This window comes from Armigeres subalbatus, chromosome 2, assembly GCF_024139115.2.
Source record: "Armigeres subalbatus isolate Guangzhou_Male chromosome 2, GZ_Asu_2, whole genome shotgun sequence".
In the NCBI taxonomy this organism is placed as follows: domain Eukaryota; kingdom Metazoa; phylum Arthropoda; class Insecta; order Diptera; family Culicidae; genus Armigeres; species Armigeres subalbatus.
Window position 1 is genome coordinate 368,520,126 of NC_085140.1, and position 17,428 is coordinate 368,537,553.

Below are 17,428 nucleotides of genomic sequence, written 5' to 3' on the forward strand. Positions count from 1 at the left end.
ATGTTTAATTGCGCTCGACTAGCGTCAGGCAGTGGATATATTTGCATACTTTATAAATATTCTATCTATCTAAAATGAAAAAAAATAGTGCAACTTTCCATGGATTCCGCCGAGAATCTTCCAAGAATTCTGATGAGAATCCTTTAGTGATCCTGACTGGAATGTTCCAGGGACTCCGACGGAAATCTCTAAATATTTCGACATGAATCCTGCAAGAATACCGATGGGAGCCTCAAGGTATCATGAAGAGAATCCACCAGAGATTTCGGAGGGAATGTTTTAGGAATTCCAACGGAAAAATTTCAAGGATTCCGACGAGAATGTACCAGGGATCCTTCACCCTCCAGGAATTTCGACGGGAATATTTCAGGAATTTGAAGGGGAATATTCCAGATATTTCGTCGAAAACCCTCCAGGAATTTCAATATGATGGTTCCAGGTATCTCATGAGCAATGTTCCAGGGATTTCGAAAAGAATCCTCCAGCGATCCCGAAGGGATGTAGAAGCAAATCGTTGAGGGATTCCGAAGCAAATCATCAAAGGATTTCGAAGCAAATCGTCGAATGGCTCAAAAAAAAATCGTTAAGGGACTCTGAACAAAATCTATGAGAAATTCTGAAGCAAACGTCGATGTATTCGGAAACGAAACGTCAAATGATTGAGAAGCAATTCTTCGCGGGATTCCGAAGCTTTTCGTCAGCTGGATTCCTTATCGTCTAGAGATCCCAACGCAGATCATTTGCAAAACGTCGAGAGACTCCGAATTAAATCTTCAAAGGATTACGAAGCAAATCGACGAAGGATTCTGATTTGTCAAGGAATTCCTAAACCAATCTTAAAACGAATCTGGAGATATTCCGGAGCAAACAACGAGCGATTCTAAAGCAAATCCTCAATGGATTTTAAAAGTTATTTTTCACAGATTCCCAAGGGTATTGCTTAACAATACTGAAAAGAATCCAGTAGGAATTCTTCTGGATTACGATTGGAATACTTCGATGAATCCGAAAAGAATTCTTTAGAGATTGAGAATTCTTCTCAGATTCTGATGAGAATCCTTCTCGGATGCTGATTTGAATATTTCTCAGAATTCAGAAACAAGCTAATTTTTCTTCCACTCATTTCATTAAGTATGATAGAGTGAATATGAAAGATAACTCTTTAGTCTTCAAACTTTTGCCCCCCCCTAGCCCCCCTCTTATTTACGCCAATGACTATACTAAGAAACAACTCTTTGTATAACTTGTACCAGATTGAACTGTACTTCCTTGTAGTTTGTTTCCCGAGCCTTTCTTTTCATTACAATTTTTTAGGTGCCACCCGTTATCAGTGTTGGTAAAATCGTTCATAAAACTCAATCATTGAGCACTCCCGCGCGAACTAACTCGTTTGCGATTTTAAAGGAATGCATCACGTCTAAGTTTTTCATGCTAAAACGGATCATTTCATTCATTTCCCAAAAAATCATTTCGTCCCAAAAAAAAATTTAAAAACAATTTGGGTGCAATTTATTGTTTACACACAAACAATGGATACTGTTCTATGTGTTGAACGTTAATTTACTGTTAATTTACGAAGTAGAACAAAAGAAAACCTACGATGATTTAAATGGATGATTCAACTCAGCCATGATTTTTAAGGGTGCTGAGTTGGATGCGTTTCAACTCACGTTTGATTTGAATCGTTCATGAGTTTTGAGATTTTGAGTTTTTCCCAACACTGCCCGTTATATGCAAAACTATGTTTTGCCATTCATAGTCGGCTCTGGGCTGTCAATATTCGGATAAATATAGACGAATCCAAGCAAAAATAAGAAGAAGGCAAACGACGGTGTTAACTTCGTGGCCGTGCGGTTAGCGACGTCAACCATCTAGACGCATGTGCTATGGAGTGTGGGTTCGATTCCCGCCCCGGTAAGGAGGAAAATTTTCGTGATCGAAAAATTCTGCACTGGTCCATTGGGTGTTATATGTCCGTTGTCTCATGCTTGGTGTTTGAGTGTTCAGTCTGTACGACCTCTGGTCGAAGACGGTGTTCCTGTCTTTTTTCAAGATGCGTCTAATAAATTCTAGACAAAATGCATTTAAAATGGTCGGTTGTCTTCGTCTTATTTTTACTTGGGTTCATCTGTTGGTCAGTGAATATTAATGTACATTCTACAAATTGATAAATTATTTCGGAACTAAACACGTTTTAAATGAGTAAAGTAATGTATAACACAGAACTTCGTCCTATTTTGAACCCGTCCATGAGGTACTGGTAAACGTTTCGTAAGTTGTTGGTTGACACTTAATTTAATTGATAATAATGAAGAGAAGCAGCTATTCAGACATATATTCCCAAATTGACAGTAATTTGGGTTCTGATGCATCAATTTGCACTCTGTTTTCACCTATTTAAAAATGAAAAGAATCTTCACCCTATGTGAACTTTGATTTAAGATTGGAAGTAATCTGAAATTTGGCAGGGTGAAATTTGTCAAAAAAAGCATTAGGAAAGTTGACTGTTTTAATTTTTTTTGGGAGTACATATAAACCTTTAATTCGAAAATCCGTACGTCTTTTGTACTCGAAAAATGCTGTGTGTGTGATACCAGCATGAGCATGAGCATGAGCATGAGATGACCTTACAATTCGTAGTTGCTACTCCGTGATTGACCAGAACTAGCGGAATTGCACAGGGAAGCAACAGATGGAACTTGGTATTAGCACTCCACCCTCAATGTGCACGTTCCGAAAGCTCAACTTTTAATGGGTCAATGTTAGTGTAACAACTGTTTTAGAGACCAACGAATCGAAGGAGTATTGTAAGTAGGGAGAGGAAGTGTCATTACTAAGATCAGGATTCACTTTGGTAATTGATGTAATCCAAGTAACTAGCATGTTAATGTTGACGCTAGATCAGTTACGACGTATTTTGTTATTGTTTTGTTCATTCAACGTAAGGGCAGACAATCTATTGCTCCGGTAGAGCTACTGTTAATTTATCTTTCAACTGTTCGCGATAATCAGCTAGCGTGATTGTTTTATATTCATCTAACGCGAGGAAAAATAATCAATAACATAGCGATAGACTTGTTTATTTGTTCTTTGGGTTGATCATCAACGATGATTATGAATTACATCTATGTGTTTCCAACGTGATTTCAAACAATCGTTCGTGGCGAGTGATTATTTATTAGTGATTCCGTTAAACTGCGGCGATGTGTTTCAGGTACTCGATAGTTGTTTTCTCAACTCGAACGCAAATAATCAATCGTTCGCGGAAAGCTATTGTCTATGCCTATTTTGAACTAGTCGATTTCTATTTAACAATATAAAGTTAATAAGTACGACGATATTACACGATATTCCAAAACTGTTTAGTTCATTGTTATGAGCTAAACAGTTATGATTAAATAAAAACTGAGGATTGCCAATATTTTAATAACATGCAACCAGTGAACGGCAGATTTTGATACAGTTCTTCACAAAAATCCGTACAAAACCCCGGCATACACAAGTCATTATTATATACAACCAGGTTATTTTTACACTGTTTGGTTTTAGTCGTTTAAGACCTTTAGCATCAATGAAACAAAGTGTGTAGGTTTTCCCAGAACAGTAGCGACTGCAATAGAGCAGAACGTGATTAGCCTTCACCACCCTATAAGACCGCTGCCAATCACTCACCATAGTCCTCCAACCCAACACCAGAAGTCCAGAAGCACCACTGTCAAGCAGCCATGAAAGGGTGGCGTAATCGGGTTGATGCAATGATGCGAAGTGACTGACCTGGAAAAGGAGATCATGACCCTAGGATGCGGGAATCAAGCTCAAAATCGTTCACTATTCCAACGCATTTCGAAGTTGCAGTGAAGAGAATTTGTGGAAGAAGATAAGGCGTATGGGTGAATTCGTCGGGTAAATTCGTTGATAGTTCTGCTTTATCTTTCTAGAACATTGGAACTTTTAAAAACGTTCATCGATTCATCGGCAACCATACTACCCAATAACACCGTATTTTTACGTGCCCCGGGGTAACTTATATTAATATTGATCTACAATATTACTATAACTACCGTTTCACTTTTAAAGTAATTCGCACACCTCTATTGGAACAAAACAAGCTGCTCAGTGCCCATGTGATTTACATCACAGTTAAATATAATGTATTGGAAAACACATAAGATTTTAAATGAAGTAAATTGAAACTTATCTTTGGACCTTTGTCATCACCCGCAGATCCGTACCGTACAAAATGTTGCACTCAACACTGGCTCGTCTCCTCACAATGTGTCATGAATCCGCTGCCAGCCACACTGATCGATGCGCACACGTTTTCCATAACACCACACGGCCTACGGAATCCGATTCTACCGAATCTATCGAACACGGAAGAACCTGGTTATTTTTCTGATTCCGCAGTCCGAGCCGAGCCGAAACGATTTTGAAGCGAAGAAAAAAACGCGGATGAAAATTTGTCAACGTCTGTATATGAGCGCGGTCTACTACGATCCTCGAATCCCTATGATAGTGGTAAAATTTATTATTACAGCGGAAAATTTTTACACATCTATCAGAGCCTTGGAAAATGATCACGAACATTGTCATTTTGTTGTAAGGCAACAAGTGGTGGAGTTCATTGGGATAGTACAAACTCGCCTTATGATGTCAAGTGAAGACATTCCTCTTAAAACTTAAAATAATTTCTTATGCGAAAAGATGATTTTTTTAGCACGAGCTGTACGTTTATTCAACGAGGCTTGTTGAGTGGGATAAATACTACGAGTTAGCTTAGCTTTGATTGACTACACATAGCTATGGTTGTTCTCCGTGATTGACTAGAAAAAGTAAAATTGCACAGGGAATCAATTGAATGATAGACTGGGATTGTTCAAGCATTCTCAATGTGCAAGTTTCAGTGACTCAAATATTTAAATGATCAATAACGGCGCCGGCCACGTCCTTGCAGTCAGTTAGGCAGATGGAAGGAATATTAGTAGGTGGTTTTTGCTATTTGAAGACCGCGTTTATCTCTGCGTCTCCACAAAAGCCACAGGAAGGATTATCATTCAGTTGGTAGGCATCGTTGGATCTGAAGTCACTCTGATAAGCAATACGACCGTGCCTTTCTTTATACACAATGATTTTAACTAACCATGATTCTACCTGCCAGGTTCGACGTGTCTACGAACCGAGCATGGACAATAGTCACCATGCATGCCCGTTGGCATATGGATCGCATTTTTGACCGAACTGACGTGCAGTATTCTGTGCTTGTTTGCCCGGTCAAGGAGCAAAGCGCATGATCCACCGAATATCAAAAAGATATTTTTTCTTCCGCCCGCGACGACTTATACATGCACTTTCCCGATGGCTACTCACTCTGTACAAATTTCTACTATCTGATTAATTTATTCACCCGCACAATGCAGAACAAAGCTTTGTTGACCGGCCGATCGTTCTGTTTGCAGAAAAAAAACACGACCAGAATCGATACCAATTTTTACTTTTTGATTAATTTACTCACACGCATAGAGCAAAACAAAGCTTTGATGACCGGCCGATCATTCTGCTTACTGGAGAAAACACGATCGCACTCTATACAAATTTTTACTTTCTCACGAGTTGGATGAATACTACGAGTGCTGAAAATCGACTTTTGAAACGAGTTGCTCTAACTATTATTTGCAATGACAAAATGATAAATTGGAACCAAAATGGTCCATGATGATTACTTCACATGATCATTCAAGCAATAAGGTAATTAGTTCTATAGCTAGATAAAGTAATCAAACAAGATTTGATTAGGTACCTAGCGTAGAATGAAGTGTAAGCTGCGATTGTTTTCTTCAAGTCGAGTCTAATACGAGACACTGAAGTCGACCTCACAGTTGAGGTCGAAATACGTATCTGGAAAGATAACAAAACGTGATGGAATGAAATGGAAAGTACTAAACTCGTCTAATGACAGTAGAAGACTTTCCACTAAAAGAGCATAAATATTTTTTCTCACATGCAATAGATGAACTTGCCTTTGGAAAATGTTTTTGTCATATGTATCAAACTATTTCCATAATTACGCTACGCATAGAATGCTATAAACACTCACATAGGCAAATTTAGCCAAATGTAGCAATGTGACTACAGTTCCAATGTTGGTTTTCCATTACAGCACCCAAATGATTGCTATAATGGATTTTATACAACTCGTTTGAGTTGAATGAAGGTCAATGAGGCAAAATTACCAAAAAAATATCAACGGTGGTGAGCAGAATAAATATACCTACTTATCAGATAACTTATGTTAGGCACTCATGTATGCAGGCCCGGTAGCCGGTCACTTTTTAGTGACTAATGATCAAGTCAAGTTTGTTTTTTTTTGGGTCAGTCACTAAAATGTCTCTTTTTCGAGCACATGTCTTTAAAGTCACTTTTAATAGCAAAAAGTCAAAACTTTCAACTGGTTTTGATCAAAATTCAGAGATAGGTTCCTTAGGTTTGTTCAAACTACAGATTTCGTAAATTACATTGTCGCGTCGTACTTGCAAGAATCGAATCGTTTAAGAATTGATAAAATCATTTTCTATCGCTAAACGTGCTATTTTTACACATTTTAACAAAGCTTTTGGGAAAAATTCCGAACTCAAACTAAACATTGCTTGTCATAAGACGAGTTTGTACTTGACAGATACGTATTTTGACCTCAACAGTAAGGTCGTCTTCAGTGTTTCGTACTTGACTCGACTTAAGTTACTCGACTTAGGTCAAAATACATATCTGTCAAGGTACAAGTAAGTGGTGGAATTAAATGGATTGTACAAACTTGTCTTATGACAAGTGAAGACATTCCACTAAAAAGCTCAAAATAATTTTCTTAACAAAATAAACATTGCTGTTAAACTTAGTTCAAAATAGTTTCTTTAATTATAATTATTATTTTGTGTTACAACTTGTAACTCGTTACCAAACCATTAACTTTAACTGAAGGTCCGTTTTTGTCAGTTTTCTAAAAGTCAAATAATTCCAAATCGCATTTACCGAGTCCTCACGCTTGAGCGAACTGATTCGCGGTTTTGAAGGAAAGCGCATCGCGCTTGAGTTTTTTCATGCGAAATCACCTAGTTTCACTTTTTCCGAAAAGTTTTATGTAGAGTCAATTGGGTAATTTGGATAACGCAAGATTTTGCGACTAGAGAATTTGAATTTTGTCAACACTGACCGAAAGTCACTATTTGGTCACCTTTTCTGTAACTGATAGTCACTATTTGTTTTTTTTTTCGTCAACTTTAGCCATTAAAGTCACTATGTTGAACGGCATTGTTAACTCAAGGCTCTTGTTAACGACAAGCGTCCTTTTTTCGAAGGTGTTGTTCTTTTTACAACCATCGCATCGGTGCGAGACCCGGAAGGTTAACAGGGCTCAACGCTTATTTTCGAAGAATTAGGTTTTGATTTCTTCTAGGATCTTGCCAATAAACCAAAATATGTGTTCCAAATTGCAAACCCAACCGGCGACTATTAGATTTTCTGGCAATTCTGTATAAGAAACCTACCATAACGTGTATAAGAACTGGGCTAGATTCTTATACAAAAATAGTGTCAGACCTTACAATTTTGCAAACTTTTCTTAATATATTTGTATATGAATCCAACAGTTTCGCATATGCCCAGGTTTTGGTAGATTCTTATAAAGAATTGTTTGAAATCCAATAGTCGATGCCGGTGGAGTGTTTATATTTAGGTATTTGATTATCCCGCCATGTTGGAGGGTGGCCCTGTCATTGATCAAAAACCAGGATTTCGTCTGATGAATTATTGAATAGTAGCCGTGGTAGCCTTGTGACCAAAGGCGTAGGATTGCCAATCCGGACATGGCGAGTTCGATTCTCAGTACGGTCTAGAATGTTTTCGGGTTGGAAACATTCTCGACTCCATGGGCATAGTGCAAAGGCGGGCATAGAAAAGCTTTCAATTAATAACTGAGGAAATATTTATAGAACACTAAGTTGAGTAGAGTAGTTTGTACAGTCATTGAAGAAGAAGAGAAGATGAAGAAATTATCGATTTTTATATCTTTCTTGGTACCATAACATTCTATACATGTAACATCACGCAGCAAATTGCACCCCAAAGAGGCATTTTCCATTTTTTTTCTTTTTTTTAAATTTATGGTGAAATGACAGGCTGCGGTTTTTGTTGCACTCAAAGTTTTAAAATGAGGTTTTATTTTAATTTAAAAATAAACCTACATATCTGGAATCAGCACAAATATTGAACACCCAAACATTCTGAGTCACGTTATAAAATTTATTTTGCTCACCAGTGCTGCGAAAGCATCCTCCCCAGTATGATGTGTTGGTGTAATGTGCGTCCATCGGCAGTGCATATCCCGGAAAAAGTGAGTGTTGGTGCGCCAGCAACGACGACGACGACGACGTCGACGACAATGTAACACGCCAAACAGCTGCTCCCTCACTGTGTGCGACGATATCGATTTTTCCCGAGGGGTGCGAAGGCATAAAATCGCCCGGTTCAGGATGGGCAGCAGAGTGTGAGGACACCGCGCACCGGTCGGTAGGGGGTCGGTCGGCAACTGCATTTTCCCATCATTACATTATTCGGTCATTCGGCTGACTATGCCGAATCTGTGAGGCCTCCACAGTTACTACCACAGCGACTGAAAGGCGAACACACCTCCTCGCAGCTGCGGGACTATCGCTTTCCTTTCGATTGAGTGCATCACGGAAAACGGACGAACTGTGCGGAGGAAAATCTCACTTCCGGGGTTTGGAAAAAAGGTTCTGACGCAAAAAATAGATACAATTTCAAATTGCGACTCCAAAAGACTGATTTTACTAGTGACGGATTAATCTCTGACTACGATTAGTGCTACTTTATCTAGTGTATTAAAAAGTATCGTGTTACCAAATAGTTACCAATCCGCTGTGCACCTATCGTTTCGAATTATTCTGTTGGTACAAGTCTTTAATAGTGATAGAGAAATATTTAAGCAAAAGTGCAATGCATACCGAATATCATCTCCATTATTGATACCGTTACCAAGAAAGAAGATTGTGTTCATAGAGATAAAGTTATACCGAAACGAATCTTAAGACGAAGAATCCAGTAATTTATTAGTACAAATTTGTTCACGATTTCACTGTTACTGCTAAAACTAGTGATCCAGTTGAAGTTCATCCCCCACAAACAAAGTTTTCCCTTCTCAACATTTTTGCACCATACAATTAGCAAAGTTTATCAAGCACAATCTTTACAACAACTAATTGCACAAGACAAAACCAGTAAGTCCGGAAAATCCCTGAAATCCAGCTCCAAAGTGGCGTCACGGGGTGCAACATTGTCTTCGGACAGTCCATTGACATCGTCGTCGGCGACGTCGGTGGTAGCGTCAGAGACGACCACGACGACGACGACTGCAGTTGCTACGTCACAAGTGACGACACAGCAGCAGCCAGCAGCAGTAGCAGCAATACGCAATCAGCAGAACGCGTCACCGACGGAGCACCAGCAAGTGATTATTATTACGACCCATAATCATCGTCATCATCCAGCACAGCAGCGGCAACCACAGCCGCAGCCAGAACAGGGTCAATCGGCGCAAGTTATTAATATTCAGCAATCAACTGGTGGCCATCAGCAGCAGCAGCAGCAGCAGCAGATTGTGTTTCCATCGCCCAGGGATATCAGTTCCAGTGGAGTCATGACAGGTGAGAACGAATGTGGATGGTTTTTGGCATGCAATTTGCTTTCTATTCTGTAAACATTTTGCAGTGATTCGGAAGAAAATTACTAGCATGGATTCAAATAATTAAAGCTAGCTCCGTAGCTAGTTGTGTTATTCGCCTAAGAAATTTACGGTGGAAAAGGAATGGTTATACAGATGGATGGATATCATTCCGTTTCAGGATGTATGTTTTAGAATATGATGACCTTGCATTATTCTGTACAATCCGAAAGGCATATCTGTCAAAAGAATTTCTCGTTCACCATGGGCTATCATCAAGTCCCTATCTACGTACATTACTGCCAGGTGTAGAAATTTCGGTTAATGTATCATTTACATCTTACGCGTCGCGTAGCCTCACTTTTTACCTGTGCACTGCCACAAAAAAATTTAATATTTTGACAACCCAAATAGAAAATAAAATCATCAGAGGGGTTAAGCTTATCAAAAGCTAGAGTTAGCTTATGCATTTCCGTAAATTAATGTCTTAAATTTAAATCCAGTGCACAGATAGAGTTAGGTTAGGGGTGGTGTTCTTTGCCACCAGATAATAAAAATCTATTCAAACTAAAACGACAAGACGGTAGGAATATATGTTTGAACATAATCAAGCCTTTTCATTTTTAAGAGTATTATTTTTTAAGATTCCTACCTGGGTTTGGCTTCATCAATGGTGGTAAAGTAGCGATAATGGCACTTATTTCTTTGTTTCTATAGTGGCCTATGAAAATAGAATGAAGAACTCCTGATCGATTTCTATTAACAAATTACAATGCATGTAAATTTGTTGTAAAGTAGCTTCAGCAAAAATATTTTATTCATTAGGGGTTCAAAAAAAATGTCTCGTGTAATAGATAGTAGTAGATACTTACTGACCGGTTTGGTAACTTAAGATCTATGTGTATCACTATTCTGGCCTTTCTAGCCCTTCCAAAGCCCTGTCATTCGAACATAACCAGTACAAAAAAAAACTCTCTCCCAAGTAATATTGACCACAATGTGCAATTTTACCACCTTCCTCAACCTCTGGTACCGTTAGCTGAGTCACAGACACAGTTCGTATGATGGCTTATCGCACTCCTTCATGGGTCCCATCGATTGCTTCTACAAATCAACCCCCAATTCACTCATTTCGCTTGTCGGCAACCGGATTCACCTCAAAAAACATCAAACTGGAGCTGTATTTGGGTCTAGGAGCACCTTAGAGCTGTCGTCGAACCGTTTAGGGTAACTGTACCAGTTTGGCCTTGTTCTTAATTTAGCCAGTATCTTCCATAACTTCGAAAATAAAGCAATTTTCGAGGGTTTTATTATTATTAATAACTAGGCGAACCTGCCCGACCCCGCTCGGGTTTTATTTTTGATCTGTCAAGCGTTTAGTTTATTGCAGCGTCGCACTCTAGATCGATTTCGGTTCGAACTTTATGGCTTTCTTTAGAACTCATCAAACCGTTGCATTGTAACAATTTTTCAACTTTCTCCGTCAAATTGATTGAGCTTAGTATATATATACACAGCTGATCCCAAGACGAATCTATCAGTGAGGAAATCTTGAAAATCGGTCCATCCGTTCATGAGTAATATTGGCTCAAAGGAAATGCAAACTCATTTTTATATATAGAGATAGAAGATAGAAAAAGAAGAAGAAAAATAACGAACTGTTTCAGATAAATCTCCATTTAAAGAGTGCTCGGAACATGGGTCAGTTTGGGATTTGAGTTAAAACGGTACCTTTGGTTTGGACGTTGCTACCGTTTCCTTGCCTGTACAGTGATAGTTTGCCAGGATCTTGTCTAAGGATACTTTCCAGGGAGCATCACAGGGCATCATCCGATAGTGAACATAGCTGATAAGTGATAGTGTGATAGTGTGGATAGTGTTGAAATCTCCCCAGCTGATCTACTTATCGATACGATCTTTGACTTTGACTTTTACATCGGCCGGCTGGTTAACGATACCAGCAGAGAAATAATAGCAGTATCTTGTATGTACTTTGGACTTCGCAAAACGCTCCGATCGAATAGAGTTCGCCGCCATACCAAACTGACTATCCACAAAACGCTTATTAGACTGGTTAGTCTCTACGGACACGAGACTGGGACAGTGGACACTGGACACGGACACTAGGAGTTTTCGAAAGGAAAGTGCTGCGTGCCATCTATGGTGGGATACAGATGGCGGACGGTACGTGGAGGAGGCAAATTAACCACGAGTTGCAGCAGCCGTTGGGAGAACCATCCATCGTTCACACCACGAAAATCGGAAGACTGCGGTGGGCCGGGCACGTAGCCAGAATGTCGGACAGTAACTCGGTGAAAATGGTTCTCGACAACTATCTGGCGGGAATTAGAAGCACAGCAAGCAAGGTGGATAAATCAGGTGGAGGACGATTTGCGGACCCTCCGCAGACTGCGTGGTTGGCAACGTGCAGCCATGGACCGAGCTGAATGTAGAAGTTTTTTATGTACTACACAGGCCCTGGTCTTAGTCCGAAAATAAATAAATAAATCGGACGGCTGGACCGATGTACTGTAGCGTCGTCCTCGATAACCAACTTAGCTAACATATTGGCAGTAAATTTTCCTGGCACCCCACAAAGCCCTGGGATTCATGCGAATGCGTGCTGGACGTGCTGGACTGCGTGCTGGACTGAAGCGAATCGATCTTCGCAGGGCATCCAAGTTGTCCTCTCTTTTGGAACGCCTCACGATGGAACTGTTAACGTTGTCTTTAGGGAAGTGAGGACTCCATGTCAGTGGACCCTAAGCACTGGGGGAGACTGACGTCAGCTATCTTGTGCAGAATCCGGCTTTTCTTTGGATAAGAAGCCGGACTCCTTGGTGAATAGCTATCTGCACACGATGGGGAAGTGGGAGAGCCTCAGTCTGTGGATTGAAAAGGTACTGATTCAAACCGAAGATAGTATGCTGACGAGGTTCCTGGCGAGCTAGTCAGCACCAGTCCATACAGCAGTCGGCTGTCAATAAAAGCGTGGCCTATCCGTTACCAGATGGCCCTGTTATTAGTCTTTTTTGGCTTGGATATGATTTTTATAAGATAAATCATCGATCTGTTAATGAAATGAAAATGAAAAAGGCTTGTTGATTAGAGAACTCAGTAGGCCTGACGGGACTCGACAATTCTACAGGATTAGGTTCCTAGTGGCTATTAGCCTTTGAAACTAGGCTGGATAGCCACTTACCGATACGAGTGTTGAAAGGCACGATGGATCAGTGATAGTGTGATCATCCGAATCAATGTAGATTGGGGAAAATTTGCGCTTGCCACTTTGCGCGTTGACTTGCGCGTTGACTTTCCTCCATAGTTCGGCGGCAGATTACGCCAGGCCGAAGTCCAGTAAATCTTCCCACTGTTTCCTTTTTTCGTCTTGGATGATCGCAGAACATTCATAATGTTTTTGCTCGTCAGAATTGTACTACTAGAGCCACTCACTGCTCACCCTTAGCTTAATGCCAAAGATTGCTCTCCAGGGGAGGGGAGTGCTTGTTCGGAGTCGGACCGGCGTAGCGACCGGCGGAGAAATACGAAGCAATCGCCCTCAGAGGTTTTCCGTTGAACAGAAAAGGACGACATCGGACCAAGCGTTTGGTGTGGCCTCCGACCTCCACGACAAAGCCGTTCGCCTTCCTCCATTGTGGGGATCTGTTCTGCGTGGACACGTGGCCGATTTCCACTTTTCCAAGAAACCGTAGTACTTCCGTCATCGTTGGCTTCTCGTCGGTACAAGCCCAAAACCGACACCAGGTCGAGCCTGATTCCCTTCCGATGGCCATTTCAAGAACTCTGCTAACCGCTATCATCGCTGGCTTCGCATCAGTACCTACCGGTGACCGATATCAGCTCGATCACAAACCCCGCCCGGCCTCTGCCACCCGGCAGGCCTCTTCCATCGCTGGCGTCCTGTCGGTACCTGCCGGTAACCGAGAGCAGATCGATCCCGAATCCCACCCGACGACAATCTCAAGAATTCTGTAAGCCTTGCCATCGCTGGCGTCTCGTCGGTACAAGCCCGCAGCCGACACCAGGTCGAGCCCGATTCTCGTCCGAGGGCCAATTCAAGAACCATGCTAACCTCTATCATCGCTGGCTTCGCATCAGTACCTACCGGTGTCCGATATCAGGTCGATCCCGAATCCCGCCCGGCCTCTGCCACCCTGTAGGCCTCTTCCATCGCTGGCGTCTCGTCGGTACCGATCGGTGCCCGATATCAGATCGATCCCGAACCCCAACCGGCCTCGCCACCCTGCAGGCCTCTGCTGTCGCTGGCGTCCCGCCGATACCAGCCCGTAATCGACTTTAGATCAAGCCCGAATCCCGTTCAACGACCATCTCAAGAACCTGGCCGACTCCGGCCCGATACGGTGGCCACAACAACGCCACTTGTCTGCAGAACATTCCAGAACAACACCGTGGCAAGTACCAAGGCGAAATAGGTTCCAAAGATCGATCTCCTCACGTAAGCATGCCACCCATATGGGCCCCAACTCCTCAATCGGCCGCAACGTTTCTCACCCTATACAAATAAGAGAATAATCATAAAACTAAGATGAATTAAAAATGCTTCAATGCTTCTTTAATTTGCTAGTTAATTCCTTGCATGTCCGTACGTTGGTTCTTGTACCGTCCACTTCCAATTGTTGGTTTTCGTGTGTTCCTTTGAGCAGGTTGGTGTCGACCCTGAGTTATTTGTCTCGGTGAGCTAGTTAGGGACGTTTGGACGTCCACTCTACAGACGTGTGGACGTCACCAAGAGTTACAATTGGCGCCCAACGTGGGGCCCAATTTTATTTCGCCGGTTGTGGAAAATGTCCAGGGGTGTGTTAGTTGTTTTTTTTTTTTTTTATGGGATGGTTTTTTGTTTGTTGGATGGAATCAGTTACTAGGGGGATATTCGTATCTAGCTCCTTCCAATCCAGGAGAGCAAAGAAAACTCGATTGACCTACTGGTCCAGAGTAAACTGTTGTTCGTCAATAGGTTTGACAGGTTGTTCAAAAACCCGTTGCCTGAGCAGCACAAGTCAGTCGAAAATGATTGCCGCAACTTGATTGTGACTGAATCCGGTCACATATGAGTTATAGTAACCTTTGTGGAATACGTGTGCTGCTAGGGTGATGTTCCACTAAAGACAGAGATTAACCTCCAGTGGAAACGTAACCCAAGTAGCACTTGTAACAACTCTTAAATATAAAAAATAAATGAAAGGTTACATAATGGTTGGATTTAGGATGCTTGAAACCTTCCAAGTCACGGTTGATTGCATTTGGGTAATTTTTCAGTCATCTTGAAACTAAATGTGTTATCAGTTTTTAAGCAGTTACAGGGTAATTGAATTGTAACCATAACATTGAACTGTCATAAGCACTCAAGTCACAATAAAGTTTTTAATTATTACCGAAAGACTATCTGGATAGTAGATGCCAAGTAACAAAAACAACACAATAATATCATGATATAAAGTGGGGAGCTCTCCATCCTGATTTGAATTCCTAACACCATTGATGTCTGGTGCCGAATTATAATCTTGATGCAGAGATACTGCACATGCATACTTTTGTATATTCACTAATTTGGACATGAATTTAATAATTAAAATAAAACACAATGCGAATTATTCCAAAAAGTTGCCAAACGTCAAAACGAAGCAAGTTACCCTGCAACATCAATAGCTATGGGAAGCAAATTACAATGTAACTAAATTCAATGTTGAGCTTGAGTCACATCAGTGTTGCAAAAAAAATTGTTACTAGTAACTAATCTTCGCAGGCGTACTAGTTGCAATGTAACTTGTTTATGATTTGTAAAAATGATAGGTTACTTGTAACCCGTATGTAACGGATTTGTATAGCCCCATTTATATGATCAACACTGCATGTGAAATGATTTTGTCCATATCGGAAATCGTTGTATACTGAAAAATTTCATGTGCACTTAGAAAACGAATTTCCGGTATTATCGTTTACAGTACTAAAAATTATCGACTAGTTTAATATTGTTTAGTGCATAGCAATTTGACAAAACTATGATTTGTCTTAACAGGCATTAGTTTATAAAATAAGGTAGGTCGAACATTAGCAAGTGTTAACTCAATACAGTTACAGTTACCTCAAGTTAAAGTCTATCTACTGCCTAATACCTTTCCGAGAAAAGTCGACTTTTGCTTCTTTGAAAAATAATATCTCGGAAATTTGTATAGTTTTTTTCATATAGCTGTTTTTTCCATAACTTTTTGAACCAAGAACAACAACAGTGCATTAATGATTAGATGCTCCTTTTCGACCAAAGTGCTTGTTTTATAAAATGTGGGAAAATACTTATCCGGCAGAATTTTTGTATCGATGATATTACCAGTGGAAAAAAAATTCCATTCCTATTTATAAAGGAAAACGAAACCCAAAGGTGTGCATAAGTGATGCTAAAATTGTGTCATTTAAAAATTAATAATTATCTAACTATGAAGTGTTCGTTGAACAACTGCTTTTGAAAGATGTTGATAAATCTACGGCTTCCATAAGGGTCATGTTTTGGAATTGACAGTATGAAAAGTAAAAAATATAGAGATGCAAATTAGCAAGAAACGATTGAACCATACACGAACTTTCACGTAAGGCAGAAGCATTATCCAAATCCAAAGATCAGTACAATGAAAAATTACATAAGTTATCAAATCTTTTGAACTATCATGTATGCGGTCGTTTGATGAAATATGCTCGGAAATATGCCTATATAATATGTTTTCGGTAAAAGATTGATATAATAAATAAGAAAACGGCTGTTTCTATGAATCTACTTTTAATTTCAAATTCGAGATTTAGAGATTTAATAATGGGGACATTTTTTTTTCTTTACTGTTATTGATACTTATTTAAGCACAAAAATGCATTCATGTTACTATAAATGATAAAACCTAAAAGTTGGTTTAACCGAGGGCGCGAGGTTTTTAGCTAGCTAAAATGATAGCTTTCACCAAAAATTCCATTCCGCACATTAATCTCTGCTAATATCACATAAAAATATCACTTCGCATATAAACATTTACCATTTGTTATTTTAGATTCATGTCTTCAACTTTCTGATTACTGACATTCAATTTCAGTGACATTGTGACCAGATTTGTTTTATTTTCTTATTAAATACATAACAAAGTTTCATGACAACAAATAAAATGTTGACAAGTAGAAGTCACTAAATAGTTACAAAGTGGCAATCAAGACCAGAATGTTTCAGTTACTGTAACATGGAAATGTTACGGATGGATTACAGCGCAACTTAATGTGAGACCGTATAGTTAGTTACATAGTAGCTCAATTTTTTGCGCTTTTTTGGTTGCACTAGTGTTACAAATACAGTTACAGTTATTAAAATTTCACATATAATTTTGTCGCATATCGATCACCGTAATTCAATTGTGACAATCTGTGCTACTTGGGAAGAGTTGTAAAGAGCCGGGAGTATTGCCTGATTCCGAATCCGTCGCAGGTAGGGGCAATGATATGACAGATCTGATCGATGGGGAGATGTCGCTTTGGCAGTCCATTTGGGTGTTGTCAAGAGTGTCCAAAGAGGCACTGCGATGGGAATGAGCAGGCTTGACAATACTCATCAAACTCAAAAGAGTTAAATGAAATCATTATCAGAAAATGCTACATTCGCATCTTCACGAATGATTTACTGATTTA

General features: G+C 40.1%; 1 protein-coding gene across 1 annotated transcript in view; it reads left to right on the plus strand.

The window, feature by feature from the left end:
• The first annotated feature begins 9,139 nt into the window (after positions 1 to 9,139).
• LOC134213044 (probable nuclear hormone receptor HR3) overlaps positions 9,140 to 17,428 on the plus strand; it is a 566,164-nt gene continuing 557,875 nt past the window's right edge. Inside the window, exon 1 of the mRNA XM_062691558.1 lies at positions 9,140 to 9,713. Coding sequence (XP_062547542.1) covers positions 9,707 to 9,713 — 7 coding nt within the window. The 5' untranslated portion in view covers positions 9,140 to 9,706. The remainder of the gene's footprint in view (positions 9,714 to 17,428) is intronic.